This window comes from Lytechinus pictus, unplaced genomic scaffold (genome assembly GCF_037042905.1).
Source record: "Lytechinus pictus isolate F3 Inbred unplaced genomic scaffold, Lp3.0 scaffold_20, whole genome shotgun sequence".
Lineage (NCBI taxonomy): Eukaryota > Metazoa > Echinodermata > Echinoidea > Temnopleuroida > Toxopneustidae > Lytechinus > Lytechinus pictus.
In genome coordinates, this window is record NW_026974141.1 from 8,488,781 (window position 1) to 8,505,262 (window position 16,482).

The window sequence follows — 16,482 nt, forward strand, 5'->3', positions numbered from 1 at the left end:
AATCCGCGACTGCGCATCAATGTATTTACGCGCAAATATTAATGGGTCAATGCGCGCACGACTCGAGAGGGGGAAAAGGGAAACATTGCATGCACTGAATGTGTAAAAAATAAAATTATAATCATTCTTTGATTTTCTCTGACTTTTATTCGTTTCCTTGTTTTCTTACCAACATTCTCCTCTTCAGCTTGATTCATTGCTGGGAAGTGATGTTTGATGAAGGACTTCAGACTTGAAATTGTTTGACATCACCACAAATCAAGCATTCCAGTTCAGGGTTATTCATGTAGATCAAGGAAGACGGAGTTGGCATAACATTTCATTCGGGGGAAAAGAGCTGGGAACGCTTAAAAAATGCCGATATCCAGCTCTCGACGTCGGCTGACAAGCCCGTTTGTAGGCCCATCGGGAAGTAGCACATCGTCGTTGTTGAACACCTCTTCTAACACACAAATTGTACGTTCGGTAGACAAAGAGGGCGTCACATCAGATAACGGACTGGAAACATTGAAGAAACGGGGAAGAGTGAATACAAACAGCATTAAATTCCCAATCTTGGCTCGAATTCGACCGTCAGTTCGGTGAGTAGATAGATCCAGGCTAAATTTTAATCGAGTGAACCTTAATTATAAAGGCATATATCTAGACCTGACTTTTCATTGGTTTTCTTTTATACTTCTCTTTTTTCTCCTTCTGTTTAATTTCTCATTATCCACTTTCTTCCCTATTTTCTTCTCCTTATGATAAGGAGAAGAAAATAAGGAAGAAAGTGGATAATGAGAAATTGAACAGAAGGAGAAAAAAGAGAAGTATAAAAGAAAACCAATGAAAAGTCAGGTCTAGATCTATTTGTCGCTGTGCTTTATTTGTCTTCTTCCGAGCTTCTGTGTTAATTCCTTTCTTTTTTTTTTTACTTTATGTTTGTAAAGAATTTAAACAATTTTATTCCCCAGGCTATATACCCAGTTGTTGTGTGTCCGGACAGGTTGTGTGTCCGGACGATCAATTTTAGAAAGTCATTTGGAAAAAATTACAAGCGAAGTTTCATCAAATTTTAGTACAAAATTTTAGAAAATATTATAGAGAACAAAATAGAAGATGATTACAACTATTTAATTCATATTTTTAGTGTAATCTTAAGACAAAAAAGAAGGCTTCAAAAATATAAAGTGTCCGGACACCCGATCCCCCATCCTACTGCTCAACGCCTGCCCTAATCACGATTTATTTCAGTATTATATTAATGCATGAATAGGGCAGATATCTTAAGAGGAGTTTTATTTTAGGCCTAATATTTTAAGCAGGTTTATTTCCAATTCGTCCAGTTGCCAACTCGTCTACTATCATTTGGTCTTCCATCAGTTTCTTCCACTATCCACACGGTCTAATAAATTGTAATTCATCCACTCACCATTTCGTCTAATAACCATTTGGTCCAATAGCCATTTAGTCCGTATACCATTTGGTCTAATTGGACTAAGTGTTAATTGGGCAAAATGAATGAAAATGAATTGGATATTAGACCAACTGGTTATGAGACGAAATGGTCATAGACGAAATGGTGATTACACGAAGTGATGACAGGACCAAATGGTTGTTAGAGACAAAATGTCGATGGACGGAATGGCATTAGACTAAATGAAAGTTGACCATGTTGTGAGTGGACGAGTTTGCAGTCTACAGACGAATTGGCAATTTACCATTTGAGCAATAGGCCCCTATTGCAACTATGCCTTTGTAAAGAATCATTACACCCCCACCGATTCCTTCTCATGAAGACCTAATTCATTTGATATGACGACTATTTTGTCGACTTTTTTTCTAGGATAGACTTCAACGTCAGTCATGGCACACCTCAGTCCAAACCTCGCCGCAGAGGGCGCACCACCCCGCTGACAACACCGACACCCAGCAACACCGCTGCTCGTCGACTGCAACACGGTGATCAACGGCTGTCGATGGGCAAGGACCAGTTTGCTCTGAAGAAGATTCGATTTTTCAACGCCCCACCAAAGCCTGCACCGCTGACGCTGTGCTTCTCCTACCCGGGATACGATCTGATCCATCGGGATGTGCTGGACGGCATCAAGAAAAGGAGACCTATCGACGTCAAGAGAATCAAGAGCATTCAGTTCGTCGATATGAATGTCATTCTAGGAGCAGCGGGAGTTGATAATAGGTTGGTTGGTATTAAAAACTAGTAAGTAACAAAGCTTTGTTGCATACAACCAATATCAGCGCCAAAGGGGCAGGCATCGACTACAAAGTCGTGAAAAATAAAGGAGGTAAATCAGGAAGGTATTATATTTATCAAATCTCATTGGGTAGATCAAGGAATAGAAAAGGAAGAATAATATAAAAAGGAAGGCATGTTGGGTTTTTAACTCGAGTCCGTAACTATTATTTCAATTAAGAAACAAAATTATGGCGTGACCTTTGTGTCGTCTTGGGGACCCCCCTCTCAAGGTCATCCAATCCCAAGTATTCACATAGCTTTAAAAAAATTGCGTCCAATCTGCGCATTGGAAATATTAAGGCCATTAGCCAAAATGGTGTTCTAACATCAGCGTGGAGCAGGACAAAATTACTCATCTGGAAAGATAATCCCACCGGATACAATTCCCACACCCAATAATCACTGGCGCACTTTTCCTTTAATCATGGAGGAAACTTCCCTTGAGGAAAATTCTCCCCCTAAATGACACCCTACAAAAAATATAACACCTTTACAGGCAGCTCTTTCCAGTTACAGGAAAGAAGGATCATGGGAGGGGGGGGGGTGCTAGTCTGCAGGCACAGTCCCTGATTGAAACTTTGATCAAGTGTGTCAGCATGCGAAGACTAGCATATTAATACAAAACTTGCCGTTTCAGTCGTTGAGCGAGAGAGCCTTCAGTACACAAGGCATTTGTAGGCTGCACATTCAGACCCTTAACTCGAGTGAAGGGTTTGCATAGTCAAGCAGACGGGGGGGGGGGGGGCAGCGGAAGCTGTCAGAAATTTCCTTCTTGATGCATTTTCCAGTTTGTCAAAGGTATAGCTTGGTCCAAAGACGTGTGCCCCTTTGCATAAAAACTCTATTAAGGTAACTTTACCATCCAGTCAGTGGCGTACCTAGGATTTTCCAAAGGGGGGGGGGGCAAATTCGTCCGCCAAAAAATTTGACAAGCAAAAAAAAAAAAAAAAAAGTCTTCAACCGCAAGTAAAGGACATTTCGCACCAGAAAAAAAATTGACAAGCAAAAAAAAAAAAAAAAAAAAAAAAAGTCTTCAAGTTCAAAGGAGGGGGCCACTTGTGGCTCGTCAGAGATCAGTTTTGACTCGTCGGGGGGGGGGGAGGGATACGTTCTTTGCATGAGTTGTGACTCGTCAGGGGGGCAGTCTGCCCCCCCCCCCCCCCTTAGGTACGCTAGTGCATCCAGTGGCGTCTACCATTGGAATGTAATCAACAGCCAACTGGAGTCATTGATTCCATCTAAGTAACCATTGGAGGGCCATTATCTCCTTCCTCTTCTTCTTTTTCCTCTTCTACTCCTTCCTCTTCTTCTCCTTCCTCTTCTTCTTCTTCTTCTCCTCCTCTTCTTCTCCTCCTTCTTCTTCTTCTTCTTCACATCGACCTTCCTATCTTCTTTATTTCACCCGCTTCAATCATCCCATTTTGTCTTTTCTATCCCACACCCCAGATGGTTAATAACCCTAAAAGATCATGATGCCCGTTACAAACTCTTCCGGGACGGACTGTCTATCAAGGGCGAACGAGTCTTTCTCAGACGGTACGACGACGTCAACTTCGAAGATTACCGGGACTACTTGAGGCGGAAGAATACTTTGCAAAGTGATGCACACACCGCTGTGCAGAGACTCTTATCTCTCTGAATGTATTTTGTTTTGGGGGGTACAATAATGAAATTAAGAATGAAAAAGAAATAGACTACCCTTTTGTCTCAAAGTACATTTGGAAAAATAATGTGCATCTACTGGCGTAAGAGCGAGGTGAACCCCCCCCCCCCATATTCAAATTGCAGTGTATAATTGTATTAAATTCAAATTAGAATAAAAATGGCAAATTTGATTTGATTTGATTTGATTTGATTTATTTTATTTCCACATTTCAAAACAAAAACAAAGAATATACAAGTATAATATTTTTTTCAATATTACATAATAGGCAAATGTTTTTTTAAACATAATGAATAATGCACATAAATCATTATAAAATATCAACTGTACTGTGAAATTATATCTATATATAAATTTTCTTTAATTACTGAACATATATATATATAGAAATGTGGGAGACCTCCATCTTAAGCTTGGAGCTTGAAAGTGATGGAGGCCTCGAAAGGAAAGGGGATAGAAAACCAGACTGTATAGTGCAATAAAAGAGACTATCTTTTATTGCACAAAATAATAGGAATATATCAAAAGTGGATAGGGAAGAGAAATTTGATTGAGAGAAGATTAATAACGTTGATAAAAGTGAAAGTGCAAGTGCAGGTGTGCGAGTGTGCATGTGCAGGGGGGGGGGGGTGGGATTATCAGTTGTTTGCCTCGGACATGGTGCTCCTGCCGTCTCACCGCCTCACACCTTATAGCCTGACACGCGGGGTGATAGGATATCGGGTACTGGAATGCCCGAGTGTGTATGTGTGTGTGTGGGGTGTGTGTGTGCATGGGACCTACGATGTGAGTGAGGGAGGGGGTATTTGGGAGAGGATCGCCTTTTTCCTTACCCAACGACTATGACGTTTGTTGTTTCTCTTTCACATACGAGTGCAGAAATAAAGAGCCCAGCACAAGTGTGACGGCTTTTTGACACATACTGAATAAATTTCACACATTTTTATTTCAAATTTCATGTACGATATATTGCATTAGTAAAAAACGTTATACTATATCAATAAGATCAATCGTAAAATACAGAAAATAGTTATTGCTCTAAGGTTAACGTAAAATCAGATTATCATGATTGCAGAATCATGTGGATATAATGCACTTTCCCCAATGTGTAATACAAAATTCTAAAATACAACAACATCAACTATAAGTGTAATATTGAAATTATAAATAGCACCCTTCGCCTCGATTTTCCAATACTTCTTATCGAATATTATTGTAACTTACAATTAAGGTTATGGAAGGCAAGATGTTTGTGTTTTTTCCGGTGGAGATTCATGTCTTAGACAAGGGAAATGACTTGTGTAGATTAAAAAGTATTAAGAAAAGAAGCATGTTGTGAATATCAGGACTGTCGAAAATATCAACTACAGTGCGATAGATATGGAGTATATTAACAAGTTAAACTTTTTTTGTTATCATACAGCCTTCAACCATTAACGACCGAAGATGTATATAAAAAAAAATGAAAAGGGAATTTCGTATTCATAGTCCCTGTATAGGCCTAATGTAAGATCATTATGGTGGCTAGACATATTCCATGATACATACATCATACCACCACCACTATACTACTACTACTGCTACTACTACTACTACTACTACTACTACTACTACTACTACTACTACTACTACTACTACTACTACTACTACTACTAAACTACTACTACTACTACTACTGCTACTACTTCTACTACTACTTCTACTACTACTACTACTACTACTACTACTACTACTACTACTACTACTACTACTACTACTGCTGCTGCTACTACTACTACTAGTTTGACTACTTTTACTACTACTAACTACTCCTACAACTCTTTCTACTACTACTACTACTACTACCACCACTACTACTACCACCACCACTACTACTACCACTACTACGATAATGACTTATAACGATGGTGATTTGTTTTGGCAAATAATCATTTATTTTTCTTGGTAGTGTTAGTGGGGGGGGGGCAGTTTAGACTGTCAAGTCATACCACTGAGCGTATTTCTCCCTCGGGTTTGTCATCATTTTTAACCAGTGCGCATGCGCACGCGGTGTGCTCCGATAACCGAGAATCACTTGACCGACTTCGGCTTCGCTGTAACCGGTATCCGTATCCGAGTCCTGTCCGCTGTCTCGCTCGTTCGTCACCGCGACTAAAATTTGGACGCGTTCGAGTTTCTCCGCTGGGACTTCGAAAAAGAATTTGTCGTTGAATACGGGGTCAACATCGGACGTTACGACGCGGGTCTTTCTTCTTCTGCATTTTCTGCCGCCCATGATGAGTCTAGCCCGAACACAAGAGTCTGTAAAATGAGAAGAAAGTCATACAATGGTTACAATAATTGTGGTTCTTTGGGAAAACATAAATACTAGTATGGTTTCGGCAGTGCCGTCATTGTCAACACCCTCATTTATCATCATTTCCACCATAATTACCATCACTGGTATCAAAATCTTTACCATTAACATTGCAACATGATCATCATTATCATCACATACTGCCTTTATCATCATCATCATCATCGTCACTATCATCGTCACCATCATCATCATCACCACCATCATCATCATCATCACCACCACCATCATCATCATCACCATCATCATCACTATCATCATCACCATCATCATCACTATCATCATCACCATCATCGTCACTATCATCATCATCATCATCATCATCACTATCATCATCATTACCATCATCATCACTATCATCATCATCATCACCACAACCATCATCATCACCACAACCATCATCATCATCATCATCACCACCATCATCATCACCATCATCATCATTATCATTATCACTATCGTCGTCATCATCACCATCATCATCACTATCATCATCACCATCATCATCACTATCATCATCACCATCATCGTCACTATCATCATCATCATCATCATCATCACTATCATCATCATTACCATCATCATCACTATCATCATCATCATCACCACAACCATCATCATCACCACAACCATCATCATCATCATCACCATTATCATCACTATCATCATCATCATCATCACCACCATCATCATCACCATCATCATCACCATCATTATCATTATCACTATCGTCGTCACGTCACCATCATCATCACTGTCGTCATCCTCATCGACAACTTCATAATCATCATCATCGTTATCGTCACCACCATCACCACTACATTCATCGTCGTCGTCGTCACCGTCCTCTATGTCATCATCATCATCTTACCTATATTTCTCGAGTCATCTTGGCACGTAAGATTCCTCGCTCGTAAAACACCAAGAAGCAGGCGGCTGGATGTTGGCAGGTAGCTCAGAGAAAGCAGCATCTCACCGCACATTTTCTGGAATAAACAACAAAACATCAACAATCTTCGACCAGGGTGGGTGTTTCATAAACTGTTCGTAAAGTTACCCATGACTTTACACACGACAAGAGCATTTTATTTGAATCTATGTCAGCTTGTTCAGACGAGGATGCGGGGCAGGGAAGGAGGGGGGGGGGGGGTTCTAGCGCACCCGTATCGTATATGGCCTAATTGCAGAAGAGGAGAACCCAAGATGCCTTCATTTGGAAGTGATGACTCTATTTTCTTGGTCGTACATATTATTTAGGGGGAGGGACAAAATGAAATGCACCCTCTTCTGAAAAGGTTTGTTGTATAAAGTAACAAAAATAGCACAAAAAGAGCCATCCTACGTGCGTAAAATTATTTGTAAATTATTTCACGAAGTGGCATGTAGATCATTAAATTCGGAAACAAGGTTTGAACTGGTTATGAAAGTTGTGAAACCCTCTGCGATCTATTTTCTTCCTGTGATTAATGAAGTATGGTTTTATCATCATTATCTATTTAGTTTGTCATTGTCATTTTTTTTCAGTGCCAACAATATCGATTAATCGAGAGCAAAATGATAAAAAGGAAATAGATTCATGAAAGTACGAAACTGTGGGAGAGAAGAGAGGAAGAGATGGAAAGATAACAAGAGAATGATAGAGAGAGAGAGAGAGAGAGAGAGAGAGAGAGAGAGAGAGATGGCGAGATACTAGTAGAGGGGAATAGGGGACGGAGTTAGAGAAGTGGGGGCGGAGAGGGAGGGAGGGATTAGATACTGAGATAAGAAAAGAGTCCCATTGCGACCGACAAAATAGAAAAAAAATATGCGTGTGATATTTTTTTTTCATATAATAAAAAAAAAAATATTTACTTTCACCCCCCCCTCGAAACTAACCTTCATCGGCTCTTTCAGATCGTAAGCTTGCGTTATCTCATTCGTTGTCGTGACGTCATAAAGAGGAATACAAATCTCGCCAATCACGTCCTTTCGCGAGAATTTATGAAAATTGACCACCTCGAGCCTGATGATGTAGTGCGTTAGTTCTTCGGGGGATAGATTCACAACAAAGGTTTCTTCATAGGTTGGGTTCTGCGTTTTCCTCTTGACCGCGCTTTGGAAGTAAAAATCGTGAAAATGATCTGTAATTGAAAGAGAAAGAGAGAGGGAGAGAGATGAAGGGAGAGACCAAACAAACTTTGACGTTACCGTTACAATACCTAATAAAGCAAAGAGTGAAACAGGTAACCGAGAATTAAATTAAATTTGGCAAATTGAAATTAATAAGTATAATATGAATTCAAAGAATATTAAATCAAGGTAAAAGTAAAATGAACTAGAAATATATATAAAATTGAATAATGCCTCAGCCCTATAGCATGACAGCCTTGTGACAACTCCGTATACCCGGCAAATAAAATATGCACTGCATGGCTTCACTTCAACACCAACGTGTGTGTAAATTAACATCATGACATGAGTACTGGGTGAAAACTGAGGAAGTAATGAGAAAAGATTTCCAACGGAACGATCGTTTGTGAAACAGTATACCCTTCAATTAAGTTTTATTTCAATCTGGTGGGGGTGTTTCATAAAGCTGTTCGTAAGTTAAGAGATACTTTGAGAACGACTGGTGCTCCTTTCTGGTGGTAAATGGTAAACACCAAAATGTTCATTGGCAATGGTTTAGCGCGTAAGAAAGGTTTACCAGTCGTTCTTAATGTCGCTCTTAACTTACGAACAGCTTTATAAACGGCCTCCAGGTAGGTGTTTCATAAAGATTTTCGTAAGATACGAATGACTTTACGCACGACTGATGATCCTTTCTTGTGCTTTGTGATATCCTATGATTGATTTATGACCTAAGAACATGTTCCAGTCATGCGTAAAGTTGTGTGTCACTTTACGAACGGCTTTATGAAACATCCACCAGGGTCCCGTAACACAAAGGTTTGCGATTAATCGAACGCTTGATGTTTACGATTGATTGTACATTGTAGTCTATGCAGTCAATCATAGTAAAATGTTCAACGATCATTGCCAAGCTTTGTGTTACGGGCCCCAGGTATATAAAACGATCAATGGCCATGATATCCGAGATCGAAACAATAAAATTACGCACTTGAAATGAGCATGAAATGGAATGAAGGTCAAACGTACGGATCAATGCTTCCTGAAAAAAGGGCCAAGCACTAAAAGAAAAATATGATTTTCGACATAATTATTAATATAAATCTTTCATTGTTCATAGTATTACCTTTATTGCTTGATCTAACTCGTATTCGAACATAAGGATCGATGCTTTCTGAAAACGGCCTCGGCAACAAGTTCGTGACTTCGAGCAACGTAATCGTCAACCTGTTCGACTGGCTGTATGATAACGAGAGGAGGACCTGACCGATGTCGCCGGGAGATGTCTCGACGTCATCGATGTCGAGATGGTGGATGTTCTCGACCGGGGTGATTTCGTGGACGGAGGAGGCGTTGCGTCCGAGCAGCAACGAGCGACTCTGTTCCGAAATAAATCAAACAAAAATGTGTGAAACAACGCACTTTAGAAACAAACATACAGAAGATTAGATTCAACATTTATTTCAAATTAATTGTGCATAGGCCTATTATTGACATTCGTATTGCTTACAATACAAGCCGACTGCCTACGGAGGTGACAACTCTGAAAGCACTACTACTAATACGAGGTACTGCATCTCTTTTGTTGACGCCCTCTACGTTCGTCCGTTAAATCTTTTGGAACTTATATGTAGCGATCCATAACCCTCTGAAGTATTGGAACACGAAGTGGATGCAAGAGATATTTTTTCAACGCCACTGTTGGACCTCGATGGCGGGAATCTTTCTAGAGCATATTCATCACGTGATTTCTTTTCTGTAACCATGGTGATGGAATAAAACAAAAAGAAGTATAAAACGAGGAGGCGGGAGGAAAGAGTGACAAGGGGTTAACTTTAAAGGAAAGGGGCGAAAGTGTATAAGAGCAGAAAGAGAGAGAGAGAGAGAGAGTAAAAATAGAGATGGAAAGGTAAAGGAGAGAGAGAGAGAGAGAGAGAAATAAAGAAAGATACAATAGTTGTAGAAAGAGACAGAGACAGATGGGATAGACAGAAAGAGTATAGTGTGAGAGAAGGGTGTAGATTGGCGAGGAGAAATAGAGGTGGGAATAAAAATAAAAAGTTAGAACAATTAAACAAAAATAATGAGGGGGGGTGTTGTACATCAATGGAACCGCCTCGGTCTGTTTATTTTCTTCGTAGGCCTATGTGTACCCTCGGGGGGGGGGGGGGTACCGCCCTATGAGGCTCAGAAAACAATCCCATCCTATCCGCTATCGAATCATTTTGTTTCAATTCAGGCAATGATGAAATTAGGCCAATATTGACTTTACAATCGGAAGTTTTAGATTTATCATCCACAACGCAGTTCAAATCTTCCGATTTGGGGGAAATCAGCCTTACACTACGCAAGTGCGCATGCACGAGTATAGTCCATCCTCCGTCGTCTATCATTGTACAACCGTTCTCGGGCATTTCTACGTTTTCGCCATAATTATTCGTGGACAGGCGCAGCAAGGTTGATGGCGCTATTTTACTGTAATTCGTCTGTTAAATTGCGTCGAGACGTCACGTAATAATCTATCAAAGCAAGATTATTCCCGATGCGGAATAAGGTACCGAAGTGACGACGTCACAAAAAAAACTTTTTGCGGCATTTCAGCATTTTTGATACCATATTTTGGTAGCGCATGATGAAAAAGCCCCACTACCAAAATTTGGGAGAATCTGTCCATGGGGGCCTGAGATATAACCTCACGAATTCATATAGTTATAGGCCCATTGAAGTCAATGTTTTACTGGCCTGGGGCCCGTTTCTCAACACCTGGACAAGTTAGTCATATCTTTATCCACCAACCACGGAGATAGTTCCAATCTTACTAAACCTGTTTCTCGAAAGGCTTCCTAACCAGAATACCTTGATATCGATACTATCGCTAAAAAGAGCAGACGAGACGTAGCCTTTGTCACAAAATAGCATATTTTTCAAAAAGAAAAATTATGAAAAAATTGCAAATATTGTGATAAATTGGGAAATACATCTTTTCAAAATAATAGCACATGTAAATTATGCATCATACATACTTAGACCATGAAGATTGGAGAATTCAATTGCTGAGAAAATGAAATTATGAATAAATCATTTCATGACTAGAAAATCACAGTGGACGTTGAGATGGGTACCCCCGGGACATCGAATTTTAATAGTTTACGAAAGTAAACTATAACGGTTTTCTTTGTAAAATGATGATAATTATACGCCCTTCTACGATTCCAAACATCATCAAAATATAGTTTAACAAAAACAAAAATAAATCTTTGAAACTGAAACATACGATTTGACAAATTCTATGCATAAATTAGAGATAGATTGTATCCAAATGTTAATATGGGTCTGAAACCGACAAATACGAGTCCAGTTATGGATGGCCTGACGTGGTAGAATCTTTATCGATTAAATCATTTTACTATTTCAAACTGAATGGTTTTGTGGCGTTTTACCAACAGTTTTTATAGTTTCTTTTTATTAGAATTATCATTGAATACATTATCCCACTTGTTTTCTGATGTAATTTCAACCTCTATGATTGATTACGTAAGATTGTTATTTTCAAATATCTAGGCACTTTTGCTTGTCATAGTCTACCCACGTGATGCCACTACGTCATTAAGAAAGAAGTTATGACAGGTTCGGAGGTGTCATAAATATTTAGTGAGGTTGTTGTACCCGATCTTGGTAAAGAGGGCTTCGTGAAACGGTTAGCGGACAAGTAGCTCACTATCTCCGATTTAGTCAAGAAGTTAGACTTATGACAGTGTTGAGAAACGGGCCCCTGGTTCCTAAATATAACTTTTAGAACCAGGCCAATAATACATTGACTTCACTGGGGCTAATTATGTATTCATGAGGTCATATCTTGGGGCCCCATGGACCGATTCTCACCAAATTTCGGTTGTGGGTTTTTTCATCATGCTCTAACAAAATATGGTATAAAAAGCGCTGAAATGCCAAAAGTGATAATTGATGACGTCACACTTCGGTACTCTATTATAGTAAAGACTTTAAGGACAAGAAAATTCCGTGCTATGGGCTGGTGTTTGAAAGCAATTTCATTTTATGGCCTTAAAACATAAATTGCCTGTAAACTATCAAAAAATAGGCCTATACCGGAATCTGACAAAGTTCCTACAGGCTTAGTTGGAACTCTTACTGTAATGTTTACTGCAATACCATGTCGTTAATTTTACACGGTCTATATAAATAACGTTCATGTGATCATTAAAGATAATGATTATATTGAATGACATGGCTTGGTAGGCCTCATAAACAGGAATATTACCCTCGTTTCGGCCAATATTGCACTCATCTACAATTCGTGCAACAATCTTACCTAACCTGTGGAATATTCCTGGTGTTTCATTCTCAGCTATCCAATATACTCACCGGTTTTCCTCTTCCGCCAACACAAGCAAATAAGGAAAGCAATGATGACGATACAAATAAAAGCTACGACTGGTATCCCAACGCGGATTATCCAGAAGATAGCGGCATCAATACGCGATTGGTAGGACGGATCGTTTTGCATGTGTGCCATCTCTCCGGTATCAACTCTCTGTGGGGGGGGGGGGGGGGGGGGGGTAGATGTTTACACATTTAATGGATTAATATGTCACAGAAATATAAATCAAAGGTTCCAAATAGTTCATAAAATTATGTCCTGTCGAAGAATGTTTACCTCGAATTTCAAATGCTCTTATTTCTTATCAATATTTTCCAATTTTTCTCAAACTTCCATTGATTGAGTTTACGCACAAGCTAACCTGTTCCCAGTGTTCCATTCTTCTTCAATTTGTTTTGGAAGGAAAGTGAGTGTATTTTATTTATTTATTGCGGTAAAAAAATCCTACTATCAGCTAAAAAATGCTTTTAAGCAAGCTGTGAAACGCTGTATAATAAATAAAGCGTATATGTACTAATCCGCACGTTCTATTTTTAATTCTATGCAGTATAGATAATGATATAGATCGTCATCAACTTCACTCTATTCAGAATTATACGGGTCAGTTTTCATACCTAAAGATTCGAAACATGAACCGGGTAAAAATATGCATGGACTGATGGACATGCAGTATTTGTTTTCATAATGAATAATAATATCTATATTACTCAAACGATTCGGGAACATTTTGTTGGGTGTACCGACTCATTTAACGTACCAGAAAATGTTATGTATAGAGCAAAAGTAAATATGATATCGGTATTGTTATGTTGAATTGAATACTGTAAAATTTGAATGGGCAACAACTCTTGTTTTTCTTTTGCTTCTGTTACTTGTTTTTTCTTGAGAGGGCCTAACCTGACATGGGTGACAAAAAAGCACATTTTATTTACCTTCCTAAATCAAAATCTAACTTTTTGAAAGATCCACTGCAAAATGCACTCCAGCCCTACCAATGCTACATTTATATATACCAATGCTACCTTTATATACATATACATATATATATATATACACACATATATATATATATATATATATATATATATATATATATATATATATATATATATATATATATATATATATATATATATATATATATATATATATATATATATATATATATATATATATATATATATACATATATACATATATATATATATCTACCTTTGTAGAAGCATAAACTTACCAGTCAATAGAATTCTGGTTGCGATGATAATAAGAAAAGTTGTTTACAGCATTCTGCAGTTTCTCCACCATTTCTTCATTTTGTATTCATGTCGACCTCCGTCTTGTCCGTCCATATCCCATTCGCAGACTGTAATCTAGTTGTGTTCCTGAGCCGAAAGTCAAAATGCATTTAAAATCATCCAAGCAATTCGAAGAAACCTTTTGACTGTTAAAGGCTTACGCCGAGGAGAAAATTACAAGGGTGTAACGAGTTAAAGAGCTTTTGGCTTGGACCTTGGAAGATTTCCTAAGCTCATGGAAAATTAATGTTTTCAGTCAAAAGTGTCCTCGGATTGAATGAAGATTGTATCAGAAAAGAAACGAGGACACAAGTCAAGCCATGCACGTATAAGTCAACACTGAAGCTGGTGTGTTATCCGGGGTGTTATAACCGAAAGTAATAGAGGACTACAGCACGAGGTGTTAAAGGGGAATGCAATCCAAATAAAAACTTGTTTTTAGAGGAAAATGAAAAAAATCTGACAAATTAAAAAATGAAAGTCATGCACGTATAAGTTAACACTGAAGCTGGGGTGTTATCCGGGGTGTTACAACCGAAAGTAATAGAGGACTACAGCACGAGGTCTTAAAGGGCAATCCAACCGAAATAAAAACTTCTTTTTATAGGAAAAAAAGGAAAATCATAAAATTGAAAGGTGAAAGTTTTAACAATATCGGACAAACAATATGAAATCAAGTTATGAATTTTTAAAGTTGTAAATATTGGTAATCGCTATACCTATGGAGATTTCAAATTGGTCGCATTATGTGATGTCATAGTGATGTAAGGCAAAGACTACTCTTTCATGTACTCCAACAATGAAATGGCTAAAATGTCATTTTGTTTTTCCAAAAGTTTTATTACAAATTATATTTATTTTACTAGGACATAACGCAATATGCTACCTGAGTTATATTTAGATTATACTGCCCCTGGCGAATACTTAGGAGAAAACCAAAAATCACTGATAATTAAATACATGGCCTGTATTGAAAAGTTTTCTTTGCCCCTTGTCATAATTTACTTACCCGGAACCAAATTCAAAATCTACATAGTCTCATCAGGGATCTCAATTTCAAAGCAAACAAATTTTCTTATTGCTTGTCCGATTTATTTCAAACTTTCACCATTCTGTTTCATTTATTTTTCTTCTTTCTTACACCACAATTTTTGACCAAGGCTGGATTCCCCTTTAAGGTTACATCCTATAGAGGCCGAGGAACGGTTTTCAAAGTGGGGGGGGGGGGGGGGGGCTGACCATGCAAAAAATCACGATCATATGGTAATTTTTACGTTTTTGTATATGGTTTTGGAAAAAAAGTGTGTGTGGGGGGGGGGGGGTTCTGCTATAGTTTGAACAACACCATAGAGTGTTAAAGCAACTATACAGTGTTGTAATAACACCCATAGGAGTTGAATATAACAGTAAAATTAACGCCGATGTGACTCGTATTGTCCTTCTACGTACACCGATTTGGCGGCTTACACCACAGTAGCAAAATAATGTACACTCACGTCAGTTTGGCCTATACTGCAAGCTCAGAACGAGTGCTGCTGAATTCATGTTAAAAACAACTGATAATCCTGTTGCTATTCCGCCCCTTGTTCCACTTGGAAAGGCGCAACATCCAGCAGTATTATTCCGAAACGAGTAGGCCTCTCCAAGCCGGGATCCACACCTTAGAATCAGAATAAAATAATAATCTATTGCTACTGTACGTACTATGATGGTAAAATTTTGTTGCACAGCTGGCATTATACTATGTAATCCTGGGTAGAAGCTATATATTATCAAGTACCTACGTTTTCTAGTGTTGTGCTTGAAAATGTTGCAGGTATTTTTTCAGCGCGTATTAGGATATAAGGGTGTCTCTGCTTCCTTCTCATGAACAATACATGAAAATGCTGGTACACAGAGGGCTATAATCCAACTCAAAGACCTTATAATATCCAACTACTATCAGCTAGTGGTATCTAACGCGACCCCTTCCCCGTGGGTAGGTCTTCTCGGTGGGTCACGGTGCGCGCGGGGGAGGGGATAGTGGAGCGGTTATGTGACAAAAAATGGCCAAGATGCTCGGATCTGGCAGAAAGTGTGAAATTTGGCATACAGGGGTATTTTTGGGCGCTGATTTCAAAAATTGCCGGCCCCAAGCGATTTGACCATCGGGTCGGCCGCCATTTTGAAATCCAAAATGGCCGCCAAAAAAAATCATTAAATGTCATTTTCTTGAGTTTTACACGGCATGTGACACTGAAATTTGGCATATATGGGTATTTTGGGGCACTGATTTAAAATATTGCCGGCCCCCACCAATTTGACCATTTGGCCGGCGGCAAAATGGCCGCCATCTTGAAATCCAAGATGGCCGCCATGATATATTATTGCAATCATTTTCTCGAGTTTTATATGAACTGCGGTACTGAAATTTGGCACATAGGC

General features: G+C 38.8%; 2 protein-coding genes across 2 annotated transcripts; one reads left to right on the forward strand and one right to left on the reverse strand.

Annotated features, from left to right (window-relative positions):
• Positions 1-204: 204 nt before the first annotated feature.
• LOC135157784 (uncharacterized) lies at positions 205-3,875 on the forward strand. Its single transcript, XM_064114663.1, has 3 exons — positions 205-581; positions 1,826-2,179; positions 3,683-3,875. Exons 1-3 carry the CDS (start codon positions 355-357, stop codon positions 3,873-3,875), a joined length of 774 nt encoding a protein of 257 aa, XP_063970733.1. The 5' UTR covers positions 205-354.
• A 234-nt stretch (positions 3,876-4,109) lies between these two features.
• LOC129283233 (synaptotagmin-2-like) lies at positions 4,110-15,807 on the reverse strand. Its single transcript, XM_064115054.1, has 8 exons — positions 15,555-15,807; positions 13,998-14,145; positions 12,748-12,916; positions 9,995-10,120; positions 9,491-9,745; positions 8,131-8,375; positions 7,127-7,241; positions 4,110-6,200 (listed from the first exon to the last, which is right to left on the reverse strand). Exons 3-8 carry the CDS (start codon positions 12,896-12,898, stop codon positions 5,869-5,871), a joined length of 1,224 nt encoding a protein of 407 aa, XP_063971124.1. The 5' UTR covers positions 12,899-12,916; positions 13,998-14,145; positions 15,555-15,807; the 3' UTR covers positions 4,110-5,868.
• Between the last annotated feature and the right edge of the window lie 675 nt (positions 15,808-16,482).

What these genes read in the sequence shown, in the direction of transcription:
- LOC129283233 (XM_064115054.1), bottom strand. Translation starts at nt 12,898, where the DNA reads ATGGCACACATGCAAAACGATCCGTCCTACCAATCGCGTATTGATGCC. An exon ending in TTGGCGGAAGAGGAAAACCG is followed by an intron (nt 10,121 to 12,747) that starts GTGAGTATATTG and finishes CCATGGTTACAG; the next exon opens with AAAAGAAATCACGTGATGAA. An exon ending in AGAGGGTTATGGATCGCTAC is followed by an intron (nt 9,746 to 9,994) that starts ATATAAGTTCCA and finishes TTATTTCGGAAC; the next exon opens with AGAGTCGCTCGTTGCTGCTC.
- LOC135157784 (XM_064114663.1), top strand. Translation starts at nt 355, where the DNA reads ATGCCGATATCCAGCTCTCGACGTCGGCTGACAAGCCCGTTTGTAGGC. An exon ending in CGAATTCGACCGTCAGTTCG is followed by an intron (nt 582 to 1,825) that starts GTGAGTAGATAG and finishes CTTTTTTTCTAG; the next exon opens with GATAGACTTCAACGTCAGTC. An exon ending in GCAGCGGGAGTTGATAATAG is followed by an intron (nt 2,180 to 3,682) that starts GTTGGTTGGTAT and finishes CCCACACCCCAG; the next exon opens with ATGGTTAATAACCCTAAAAG.